This window comes from Lonchura striata, chromosome 30 (genome assembly GCF_050655825.1).
Source record: "Lonchura striata isolate lonStrDom1 chromosome 30, ASM5065582v1, whole genome shotgun sequence".
In the NCBI taxonomy this organism is placed as follows: Eukaryota; Metazoa; Chordata; class Aves; order Passeriformes; family Estrildidae; genus Lonchura; species Lonchura striata.
Genome location: NC_140732.1, coordinates 8713141 through 8725442, shown reverse-complemented (window position 1 = coordinate 8725442; position 12302 = coordinate 8713141). Strand labels below are relative to the sequence as shown.

Here is a 12302-nt window from a genome sequence, read left to right as displayed (position 1 = left end):
AAGGGGCGGGGCCCGGAAAGGGGCGGGGCTCTGCGCGTGGTTCTGCCGCGCTTTCCCGTGGATCTGTCCCGTGGTTCTGCCGCGCTTTCCCGTGGTTCTGCCGCGCTTTCCCGTGGATCTGTGCCGTGGATCTGTCCCGTGGATCTGCCGCGCTGTCCCGTGGATCTGTCCCGTGGTTCTGCCGCGCTTTCCCGTGGTTCTGCCGCGCTTTCCCGTGGATCTGTCCCGTGGATCTGTCCCGTGGTTCTGCCGCGCTTTCCCGTGGATCTGTCCCGTGGATCCGTCGCGCTGTCCCGTGGCTCTGCCCTGTTTTTTATCGCGTGGCTCCATCCCGTGGCTCTGTCGCGATGGCGCTCGAGTCGCTGCGCTACCGGCGCGGTTCCCTGGAGGTGCTGAACCAGCGGCTGCTGCCGGGGCAGCTCCGCTACGAGCGGGTGGGGGACGTGCAGCGGGCCTGGGCGGCCATCCGCGACATGGAGGTGAGGGGAGACCCCCCCCCGATATCCCCCCCAAATACCCCTGAGGCCCCCCCGAACCCCCCAAATACCCCTGAGCGCCCCCCCCCCCGGTCCTGAGTCCCCCAAATACCCCTTGAGCCCCCCACCCCAATCCTGACACAAGCCCCCCCCCCAGAATCCTCTCAGGGGCGTCTCAGGATTGTTCTGTGCCCCCCCGGGTTTTGGGGACCCCCCAGTCCTCTCGTGGGGGTCTCAGGGTTGTTCTGTGCCCCCCCAGGGTGCCCCGCCGTGTTTTGGGGACCCCCCAGCCCTCTCGTGGGGGTCTCAGGGCTGTTCTGTGCCCCCAGGTGCGGGGGGCTCCGGCCATCGCCCTGCTGGGCTGCCTCAGCCTGGCCGTGGAGCTGGCGGGGGGCGCGGGACCCCAGGAGGATCTGGGGGCGCTGGAGGAGTTCGTGGGGCAGAAATTGGGGTTCCTGCTCAGCGCCCGCCCCACGGCCGCCAACCTGGGCCGCGAGGCCGAGCGGCTGCGGGGCTGGGTCCGCCAGAGGGTGGAGACCCCCGGGGTCACCCCAGAAGAGCTGCGGGAGAGGTGACGGTGCTGGGGGGGGGGGTCTCGGGTGGTTCCTGGGGGGAGTTTTGGGGTCCCAGGTGGGGATTTGGGGTTTTTGGGGGGGTTTGGGGTCCTGGGGTCGCTTTGGGGTGGGATTGGGGTCAGGATTTGGGGTGGGTTTAGGGTGGGTTCAGGGTCAGGATTTGGGGTGGGTTCGGGGTCAGGATTTGGGGTGGATTTAGGGTGGGTTCGGGGTCAGGATTTGGGGGGCCACCCCTGTCTCCTCCTGCCCAGCATCATCGAGTACATCGAGGGGCTGCTGGAGAAGGACCGCAGGGACAACCGGAGCATCGGGGCCCACGGGGCTGACGCCATCCTGGGGGGGCTCCCAAGGGGGGGCCCTGTCACCCTCCTGACCCACTGCAACACCGGGACCCTGGCCACGGCGGGCTACGGCACCGCGCTGGGTACGGGGCACCGGGGGGCACTGGGGGCACTGGTGGGGCATTGGGGGAACTGAGGGGCACTGGTGGGCACTGGGGGGTCAAAGAGGGGAACTGGGGGAGCACTGGGAGAACTGAGGGGCACTGGTGGGGCATTGGGGGAACTGAGGGGCACTGGTGGGCACTGGGGGGTCAAAGAGGGGAACTGGGGGAGCACTGGGAGAACTGAGGGGCGCTGGTGGGCACTGGGGGGTCAAAGAGGGGAACTGGGGGGGCACTGGGGGAATTGAGGGGCACTGGTGGGCACTGGGGAGCAATGTGGGAGGGCCCAGGAGATTCTGGGGGCTGGGGGACACTGGAAAAGCACCGGGGGGGCACCAAGGGGTTCAGGGGGGCTCTCTGCCCCCGTTTTCCCCCCGGGGCTTTTGTGGCCTTGCTGTGCCGGGGTCCCTGAGGTGTCCCCGGTGTCCCCAGGCGTGGTGCGGGCCCTGCACCAGCGCGGGGCCCTGTCCCGGGTGTTCTGCACCGAGACCCGGCCCTACAACCAGGGCTCACGGCTGTCGGCGCTGGAGCTGCGCCACGACGGCGTCCCTGTCACCCTCATCGCCGACAGCGCCGCCGCCGCGGCCATGAGGCTGCACGGGGTGCACGGTGAGACCGGGGACACGGCGGGGACATGGGTGGGGACGTGGGGTGGGTGACAGAGTGGAGACGATGAAAAGGGGCACAGGGAAGGGACAGGTGCCGTGGGATAGGACGCGGACTGACGCACGGGCCTGAAGGGGGACAGATGACACGGGACAGCCCTGACCCTCCTCCGTCCCCAGCCGTGGTGGTGGGCGCCGACCGCGTGGCAGCCAACGGCGACGTGGCCAACAAGATCGGCACCTTCCAGCTGGCGCTGGCCGCGCGGCACCTGGGCATCCCCTTCTACGTGGCCGCCCCGAGCAGCACCTGCGACCCCACGCTGGCCTCGGGCGGCCTGATCCCCATCGAAGAGCGGCCGGGCACGGAGCTCACCCAGCTCGGGGGCGTGCTCCTGGCTGAGCCCGGTGGGTGCCGCGCGTGGGAGGCGGTGCGGGGCGAGCCGGGCGCCGGGGCGGCTCCCTGACCGGGCAGGGGGGCCGGGGTCGCCGTCAGAGCCCCCTGACCCCGCGTGCCCCTTCGTCCCCCTCCCCGAATTCTGCAGAGGTCGACGTGTGGAACCCCGCCTTTGACGTGACGCCGCACGAGCTCATCACGGGCGGCGTCATCACGGAGCGGGGCCTGTTCGCCGCCTCGGAGGTGTGCGGGGAGCTGGCGGAGCGCGGGGAGCGCTGACGGCTCCCGCCCGGTGCAGCCCGCGGCCATGGCGGCGGGGGCGCCCCGGGAAATCCCGGCGGACTTTGCGGCAATAAAGCCTCGGTAAATCTCGACATTCTTTGCTGCAATAAAGCCTCGGTAAATCCCGGAATCCTTTGCGGCAGAAGCGCCCCGGTATATCCCGAGATCCTTTGCGGCAAATGCATCGGTGTATCCTATAGCCCTCTGCGGCAGCAAAGGCTGACGGGATACACCGGGGCACACCGTCGGGAGATTCTGGGGGTTGGGGGACACTGGAGGAGCACCAGAGGGCACCGAGGGGTACGAAGGACGATCCGTGCTCCCGTTTTTCCCCCGGGGGTTTTGGGGCCTCGCTGTGACGCCCTGTGCGGCAGCAAAGGCTTCTGGGATACACCGGGGCATTCTGCCGCAGAGCCTGCCGGGATTTACCGGGGCATTCGCCGCAAGGACTGCCGGGATATACCGGGGCATTCTGCCGCAGAGCCTGCCGGGATTTACCGGGGCATTCGCCGCAAGGCCTGCCGGGATATACCGGGGCAGATCCCGCAAGGACTACCGGAATATACCGGGGCAATTGCGGCAATGTCCGCCGGGATATACCGAGGCATTTGCCGTAAGGCCTGCCGGGATATACCGAGGCATTTCCCGCAATGTCTGCCGGGATATACCGGGGCATTTGCCGCAATGGCTGCCGGGATATACCGGGGCAATTGCGGCAATGTCCGCCGGGATATACCGGGGCATTTGCCGCAGAGCCTGCCGGGATATACCGAGGCATTTGCCGCAATGTCCGCCGGGATATACCGAGGCATTTGCCGCAATGTCCGCCGGGATGCACCGGGGCGCTCAGGCCGCAAAGGCCGCCGGGATGCACCGGGGCGCCGCCGCCGCCCTTTCCCGCCGTGCCCCGTGGCCGCCATGGCGCAGGGGCGGCCCAAGGCGGCGGCCAAGCGGCCCGAGCGGCCCAAGGCGGCGGCGGCGGCGGCCCGGGGGGCTCGAGGCCCGCGGAAGGGAGGTGCGGCGGCCGCCGGGGCGGGGGAGCGGGGCTCCGGCGGGCCCGGGGGTGTCTCCGCGGCGGGGGCGAGGGGCGGGCTCAGGGCTGGGGTTGCAAGGGGGGCTCCGATCCGGGGGGGTCCCGTGGATGTCCCGCGGCTCTCCGGTGCCCTCGTGGCGGAGCCGGGGGCTGCCAGGTCGGGGTCTCAGCCCGCCCCGCTCTCCCCAGGCCGCAGCATCGCCCCCAAGAAGCTCCGCGTGGTGCAGCAGCAGCGGCTGAAGAAGGTGAGCAGGGCAGGGGCAGCTCGGGGGGGTCCGGGGCTCTGCCCTGCGGCCCCCTGAGCGCTCCCGGTTCCCCGGCAGCGCCTGGAGGTCGGGATCCGCATGCGGATCGAGCGGGAGGCGGCGCAGCGCGCGCAGGTCGCGCTCCCCAAGAAGCTGAGCCTGGTCAAGGCACCGGCGCCCGCCAAGGACGGAGCCAAGAAGGGCCGAGGCTGAGCCCCGCCCGGCCGGGAGCGACCCCCGAGCCCGCGGAGCTCCGCGCGGCTCGGGGCCGGCCCGCGCTGCCTTCAATAAAAGCCTTTCCTGTCCTGCCCGCACCCGCTGTCTGGTTTTTGGGGGTCGCAGAGGGCCTGGGGGGCTCCTGCAGGGGACGGGTGGAGAGGGGGAGTGAACATCGGGGAAGCCCCGAGATTGCGGGGGGGTCCTGGTACCCCCGGGAAGGGTTTTGGGGAGCGGCGTCCGTGTCTGCGGGGGTGGGTAAAGGGTCCCCGGGGGTCTCGAGGGTCTCTGGGTGCCCAAGGAGGTCGCGCTGACCCCCAGGGGCATCCACTGGGGGGGGGCGGTGTCTTCAAGGGGTCCTGGGGATTCTGTGGGGCCTTGAGAGACTCCTGGGGAGGGTCGGTATCCCTGGGGAGGTCTCGGGGGTCCCCGTGGGTCTGGGCGTGCCCTCCGAATGTTCGTGGGGGTCCCGGTGGGTCTGGGGGTGCTCTCAGAGGGATCTCGGTGCTTTCTCGGGGGTCCCGGGGGGATTCCGGTGTCTCCTGGAGCGCTGGCGGAGGGTCCCGATGTGTTCCCGGGGCGTTGGGGGGATCCCGAGGGGGTCTCGGTGCGTTCCCGGGGCTTCGGGGCGTTCACGGGGGGATCCAGGGATTTTGGGGGGGGGGTCTCGGTGCGTTCCCGGTACTTTGGGGGGATTTCGGGGGGGTCTCGGTGCGTTCCCAGGGTTTTGGGGGGCGTCTCGGTGCGTTCCGGGGCTTCGGGGGGATCCCGGGGGGTTCTCGGTGCGTTCCCGGAGTTTCGGGGGGATCCCGGCCCTTCCCCGTTTCCCGCCCCGCCACAACTTTATGAATGGACCGCAAAGCCCCGCCTCTCCCCGTGACCCCGCCCCGCCCCGCGCTGATTGGTCACCTTCAGATTGAGTGGCAGCTCGCCCCGCCCCGCGCTGATTGACAGCGGAGGGAGCCGCGGCAGCCAATGGGAGCGCGGCGCGGGCGTGGCCAGCGCTGGAAGGCGCCACGCCCCCTCCGGGGGGAGAACACGCGCCCCCCCTCCCCCGTGGGCGTGGCCTCGGGGGCGTGGCCGGGCGAGCCCCGCCCCCAATGACGTCAGGGAAATTCCCTGGAATCGGCGCCGCCGGGTTTATTTTGGGAAACAAACAGGGAACGGTGGGGGAGGGGCTGGGGCCGAGCCCCCCCCGGGGCCCCGCGCTGGGCGGGGCCCCCCGACCCCCCCGAGCCCTCCCGTGACTCACCCGGAGCCGCCGGGGCTCGCCCGGGACCGGGGGGAGACCGGCTGGGAAACGGGGAACGCCCCACGGCCCCCCCACAACACCCCAAAAACCTCCGCGACCCCCCCCAGCCCTGCTTCCCCCCCAGCCCCAATTCCTGGGTGATCCCTCGGGGGTTTCGGGGTCCCGGTGGGCTCGGGGGGAGTGAGGGACCCGCGGCAGCGGAGGGGGCGGGGGTGCTGGAGGGCTCAGCGGGAATCGGGGACCCCCGTGGGGGTCTCGGGGTGCGGGGGCCCGACCCCTGTTCCTGCTGAACTGAGCCAGTTTATCCAAAGCAACTGCAAATCAGCTCAGCGGGCACCGGGGGCGGCGCCCGGGGGTCCTGGGGGCGCCCCCAGGGCTGGGGGTCCGGTCCCGGGGTCCCCGTGGGGGTCCAGCATGCCGGGGGGGGGGTTTTGGGGGAATTCGGGTGTTGAGGGAGATCCCAAGGAGGGGCTTCTAAGGGTCGGGAGAGCCCCAAAGTTTTGGGGGGGCCCCTCGGTGCGGGCGAGGGGGGCGGGAGGCGGAACTTAGCCACTGTGAACACGGCGCGGCTGGACTCTGTTCACAGGTGGGCTAAGCCCTGCCCCCCCGGCCCCCAAAACCCCCCAGCACCCCAAAACCACCCCCCGCCCCCCCAAAGTCTCCAGGACCCCCTGAACCCCCTCCCCTGGCACGGTGGCGGGGGCTGGGGCCCGTTGGAAATCCCTGGCAATGTGATTTTGGGCAAAAACGGTAAAAAATCCCATCGCCAGGAACCCCGGCGGGCAGCAGCGGCGGGGGGGGGTCCGGCACCCCCGTGGGGGGGTCGGACACCCCGGTGGGGGGGGGGTCGGACACCCCGGTGCCGGTCCCGGTGCTCCCACGGCGCCGTCTCAGCGTCGAGGCCGGAGCCCGGTGCCACCTGTGGGAGCGGGGAGAGGTCGGTGGGAGGGGGTCACCCTGCAGGGTCACCCCTGGGGGGTCTCCAGGTGGGTTCTGGGGAGTCCAGGGTGGCATTCCAGGTGGTTTTGGGGGTATTCAGGCATTCTGGGGGGATCCAGGGGGGTCTCCAGGTGGTTTTGGGGAGCTCCAGTTGGTTTTGGGGGGGTTCCAGGGTAGGGGAGTCTGTGTGGAGATGGGATGGGGACACTGTGGGGACACAGGATGGACGGTGGCACTGGGACAGCACTGGGACACGGAGTTGGGGACACGGCAGAGGGACAGGACTGGGACACGGAGTTGGGGACACGGCAGAGGGACAGGACTGGGACAGGGCTGGGACACGGCAGAGGGACAGGGTTGGGGACATTGGTGCCGGGACAGGGCTGGGACACGGCAGAGGGACAGGGCTGGGGACATTGGTGCCGGGACAGGGTTGGGGACACGGCAGAGGGACAGGGCTGGGATAGGGCTGGGACACCGCAGAGGGACAGGGTTGGGGACATTGGTGCCGGGACAGGGTTGGGGACACGGCAGAGGGACAGGGTTGGGGACACGGCAGAGGGACAGGGCTGGGATAGGGCTGGGACACGGCAGAGGGACAGGGTTGGGGACATTGGTGCCGGGACAGGGTTGGGGACACGGCAGAGGGACAGGGTTGGGGACATCCACCCTGGGACAGGGCTGGGGACGCGGCGCTGGTGGCTGTCCCCACTCCCAGCACCGCCACCAGCCCGGGCTGTGAAACGCGTCCCCGGCCGTGCCACGTCCCCGGTGTCCCCTCGCTGTCCCCAGGGCGGGGTGGGCTCCCCAGGACCCCTGGGTGTCCCCGGAGCCGGGACCCGCGGTGCCACCGGCGCGGCCGTGCCCCGTGTCGGGGCCCCCGCGGTGCCTGTCCCGGCCCCGCGGTCCCCGCCGCCGGTGGCCGCGGCGGCTCCGGGGCTGGTGGCCGCGCCGGTGTCCCCGGTGTCCCCGGGGCTCTGCAGGCGCCATGTGGGACCCACGAGGCCCCGCCCGGTCGTGACATCAGCGTCGTCACGACAACGGGGCGACTTCAAAGGGAATCGGGTGGAACCGGCCCAAAAAATGGGGGTAAACAGCGGCGGCGGCACCGACACGGGGCCGGGGGCCCCGGGGGGACTCGGGGAGGCTTTGAGGGGCGCCCCGGTCCCGGGGGAGTCGCGACAGTCGCGACGGCGGCGGCCACCCCCGGTGCCAGCGGGGCTCAGCCGTCCTCGGTACCGGAGGTGGCGGCACCGACACGAGGCCGGGAGGGCTCCGGGAGGGCTCGGGGGGTCCGGGGGTGCCCAGACCAGGGGTCCCCGCCCAGGGGTCACGGCGGCTGCGGCAGACACGGCCCCGGGTGCCGCCAGCCCCGTGGGCACCGTGGGCACAGCCCGCCGCCCCCCAAGTGTGGGGCGGGGGGTGGCCTCGCGTTTGGGGGGTGGGGGGCCGGGATTTGCGGACCCCCCCCCCGGGTTCCGGAGTGTCTCCCCCGGTTTTTTTGGGGAGCCCCCTCCGGTTTTGGGGGCCCCTCCCGGAGCCCCCCCGGCGCCAGGGCGGTGCCGGCCCGGCCGCCCCGACCGGCTCCCGCGGCCCCGGGCGGGGGCGGCCCCGGCGGGGGGGGCGGGCGAGCCCGGTGCCAAAATTCCCACCTTCGTCCCCAAAACGGGAGTGGGAAAAGGCAGCGGCGCCGCCCGACGCCTGCGGAATGCAGGAACGGGGCTGGGATGGGGCGGCGGAGGGTTCTGGGGGGCCGTGGGTTGGGGGGCTGATGTGGGGGGGCGCTTTGGGGCGCCCATGTGGCTTGGGGGGCTGAGGGGTGCGCGGTGGGGGCGGGGGGCTCTGCGTCTTGGTGGTCCCAAGGCCAAAGGGATGAGGCCGGGGGTGCTGCCGTGGGTTTTGGGGGGTCCCAAGGCTGGAGCGCGGCGGGTCTGGGGGCTCCGGTGGGTCCGCGGGACCGGGGGGGTCCAGCCCCGGAGGGGAGAGCCGACCCCGAGCGGATTTGGGGGGTTCTAGGCCCGGAGGGGGGGTGGGGGGGGTCTGTAGGGTTTTGGGGGTCCCAGAGCGGGAGGGGTCTGGAATTTGGGGATGTCACAGGTGGGACTTGGACATCCCAGAGCGGAGGGGCTTTGGGGGGCCGGGGGGGGCGCGGGCTGAGCTCTGGGGTTCGTGGGGGGGGGTGGGGGAGGGATCTGCGGGTTTGGGGGTTCCCATGCCGGGTTGGGGGTGGGTGGGGGGTGGGGGTGTCCGGGATTTCGGGGTTCCCAGGCCGGGGCGGCTCCGGCGTCGCTCGGGCCAAGCGGGGGCGGGGGCGGGAAGGGGCCGCCCCGTCCGCGCCCGTCGGCGCCGGGGGGAAAGGATGAATCACCGCCCGGCGCCACCGCCCCCCCGGCCCCCCCGGCCCCCGCCCCGCCGCCGGGCCCGGAGCCCCCCGGAGCCCACCCCGGGACCCCCGCACCCCCTGCCCAACCCTCGGGCCGTCGGCGGCCGCGGCGGGGCGCCGCCGCCCCGGGGAGCGCGGAGCGGTCCGGCGGGAGCCGGCGGGACCCCGCGGCCCTTCCCGCCATCCCGGCCGGGCACGAGGCCACGGCCGCGGCCCCTCTCCCGCCGCCCCGGAACCTTCCAGGGTCCCGCGGGGCCGTTACTCACCGGCAGCGGCGGCCGGGGGTCCCGGGGGGCTCCGGGGGGGCGGGAGGGGAGGCCGGGCCGGGGGAGGGGGCTCCGGGGGCTCCCGGGGGCTCCCCAAGTCTCTGACTTTTACTCCAAGAAGGGAAACGCTTTTAAACGTTTCGCTCCGCCCCGGGAGCGACGAGGCCGCGGCGGCGGAGGGGAAGGGAGGGGGGGGGAGGGACCGGGATCGCCTCCGCCCGCCCCGGGACCGCCCCGGGACCGCCCCGAGCCCGCACCCCCCCCCGCCCAACCCGCACCCGCCCCGGATCCCCGCACGGCTCCGCGGCGGCGCCGGCACCGAGCGGGCGGGCAAAGAGGGGCGGCGGCGGCGAGGCACGTGCCCCCCGGCGAGGGGCTTCGTGCCCCACGGCGAGGGGTCCCAGTGCCCCACGGCGAGGGGAATCAGTGCCCCATGTGCCCCACGGCGAGGGGCTTCGTGCCCCACGGCGAGGGGATTCGTGCCCCACGGCGAGGGGTCCCAGTGCCCCACGGCGAGGGGAATCAGTGCCCCATGTGCCCCACGGCGAGGGGCTTCGTGCCCCACGGCGAGGGGATTCGTGCCCCACGGCGAGGGGATTCGTGCCCCACGGCGAGGGGCTTCGTGCCCCCCGTGCCCCACGGCGAGGGGCTTCGTGCCCCACGGCGAGGGGATTCGTGCCCCACGGCGAGGGGTCCCAGTGCCCCACGGCGAGGGGAATCAGTGCCCCATGTGCCCCACGGCGAGGGGATTCGTGCCCCACGGCGAGGGGATTCGTGCCCCACGGCGAGGGGCTTCGTGCCCCCCGTGCCCCACGGCGAGGGGCTTCGTGCCCCCCGTGCCCCACGGCGAGGGGATTCGTGCCCCACGGCGAGGGGAATCAGTGCCCCATGTGCCCCACGGCGAGGGGAATCAGTGCCCCACGGCGAGGGGCTTCGTGGCTCATGGCGAGGGGCTTCGTGCCCCATGTGCCCCACAGCAAGGGCGATCAGTGCCCCCATGCCCCATGGGGAGGGGGATCAGTGTCCCCTGTGCCCCATGGCGAGGGGCTTTGTGCCCCACATGCCCCACGGGAAGGGGGATCAGTGCCCCACGGCTAGGGGGCTTCAAGCCCCAAATGCCCCATGGGGAGGGGGATCAGTGCCCCATGGCGGGGGGGCTTCAAGGCCCTTGTGCCCCATGGGGAGGGGGATCAGTGCCCCACGGCGAGGGGGATCAGTGCCCCATGGGGACAGGGCTTCATGCTCCACAGCGAGGGGGCTTTGTGCCCCATGGGGAGGGGAATCAGTGCCCCACGTGCCCCATGGCAGGGGGGATCAGTGCCCCACAGAAAGGGGGTTCGGTGCCCCATGGCACAGGGACCGTGTGCCCCACAGCGATGCCCGGGTGCCCCGTGGCCGTGGGGCGCCGCGGGCCCTGGCGGGGCCGGGCTGGGGGGGTGCTGGGGGTCACCATGGCGATGCTGCACACACAGACATTAAACAGAGTTTTATATCGGAAGTAGCGAAACCACAACGCGTCACCGCTGCCGCGGCGCCAGCCCTGCCCCACACCCCGCGGCCCTGCCCCACGGCCCTGCCCCACGGGGGGGCACGCCCCCGGGCCTGCCCCACAGCCCACCCTAGCCCCCCGCCCCACAGACTGCCCCACACCCTCCCAGAGGTGCGCCAGAACGGGCACCCCCATGCCCCCCAGTGCCCCCCAGGCCCTTCCTGGTGCCGCCCCACATCTGGCAGCGGTTGCACATCTGGGACAGAGCAACACCCCCCCCACCTTCGCCAGCTGCTAATTTTAAACACGGGATCCCCCCCCCACCCCAGCCTCCCGAGGGCCCCCAGCCCCGCCAGGGACGGGCACGGAATGGGGAGCACGGAACGGGGACGTGGCACCGGGGACACGGGACACGGGGGACACGGGACACGGAATTCTGGCCACGTCACGTGTCCGTGCCAGCACGCAGCACACGCGTGTGCCCGCACGCGGCCCTGCACACCTGTGCACACCTGCACACGCGTGTTCACACTCACAGCCTCACCGCAGGGAGCCGGTGGCCATCTCAGGTCCCTGCGGGCCCCACGGTGGCCACAGTGTGGGACCGTGGTGGCCGTGCCGGGTGTGTTTGTCACCGGTGGCCACGGCGGCCGTGCTGGCTCGCCGTGAGTCCCGCGGTGGCCCTGCTGGGTGCCGGGGTGGCCGTGGCGGCCCCGTGGGCTCGCCGCGGGCTGCCCGTGGGCTCGCTGTGGCCCAGGGCTCGGCGATGCCCTTTCTAGGCAATGGCAGCAGCCGGGCCATCGCCCACGCGCCGCCGGCACATTCCTCCCGCCTGAGTCAGCCCGGCCGGGAGGAGCGGGAGCGGCAGCGGGGCCGGCACGGCACGGCACGGCACGGCACGGCACGGCAGGGCACGGACACGGGTGTCACTGCCGTGGGGCTGCAGGGCACGGCACGGCACGGCACTGACAGGGGTGACAACAGCACAGAACAAGGCACAGCATGGCACTGCCAGAGCTGTCACCAGCGTGGAACGGGGCACAGCAGTGACAGGGCAGTGTCACCGGCGTGGAACAGCAGGGCATGGCATGGCACGGCAGTGACAGGGGTGACACCACCACGGGACAGGGCACAGCATTGGCACATCAGTGACACGGGTGACACTGGCACAGCACAGCAGGGAATGGTTTGGCATGGCAGTGACAGGGGTGACACCGGCATGGAACAGGGCACAGCCTGGCAGTGGCACGGGTGACACTGGCACGAAACAGACACAGACAAACACGGCTCGTGGGTTTTGGATCCCCCCAGATCCCGGATCCCCCCAAACCCTCTGGATCCCAGGGACACCCCAGACCCTGCCGGATCCCCCCCAGATCCCCCCAGATCCCAGGGACACCCCAGACCCTGCCGGATCCCCCCCAGACCCCCCAGACCCCCCAGATCCCCCCAGATCCCGGGGACACCCCAGGCCCCGCCGGATCCCCCCCAGACCCCCCAGATCCCGGGGACACCCCAGACCCCGCCGGATCCCCCCCAGACCCCCCAGATCCCGGGGACACCCCAGACCCTGCCGGATCCCCCCCAGACCCCCCAGATCCCAGGGACACCCCAGACCTCCCCAGTGTCCCCGGCCACCTCCAGCTCCCGTCCCCCGTCCAAGGACCCTGGGGGGCTCCGTGCCTCTGCTCAGGAATGGGGCTGG

The 12302-nt window shown here is 72.3% G+C and overlaps 2 protein-coding genes across 2 annotated transcripts; both read left to right on the top strand.

Moving 5' to 3' along the window:
* Positions 1–239: 239 nt before the first annotated feature.
* Positions 240–2866, top strand: MRI1 (methylthioribose-1-phosphate isomerase 1). The gene is made up of 6 exons (XM_077787706.2): positions 240–479; positions 806–1047; positions 1303–1475; positions 1926–2102; positions 2279–2503; positions 2641–2866. The coding sequence occupies exons 1-6, from the start codon at positions 348–350 to the stop codon at positions 2769–2771; spliced, it is 1080 nt and encodes a 359-aa protein (XP_077643832.1). The 5' UTR covers positions 240–347; the 3' UTR covers positions 2772–2866.
* Positions 2867–3638: 772 nt separating this feature from the next.
* Positions 3639–4366, top strand: C30H19orf53 (chromosome 30 C19orf53 homolog). The gene is made up of 3 exons (XM_021550217.3): positions 3639–3789; positions 3997–4052; positions 4131–4366. Exons 1-3 carry the CDS (start codon positions 3693–3695, stop codon positions 4263–4265), a joined length of 288 nt encoding a protein of 95 aa, XP_021405892.3. The 5' UTR covers positions 3639–3692; the 3' UTR covers positions 4266–4366.
* The last annotated feature ends 7936 nt before the right edge of the window (positions 4367–12302 follow it).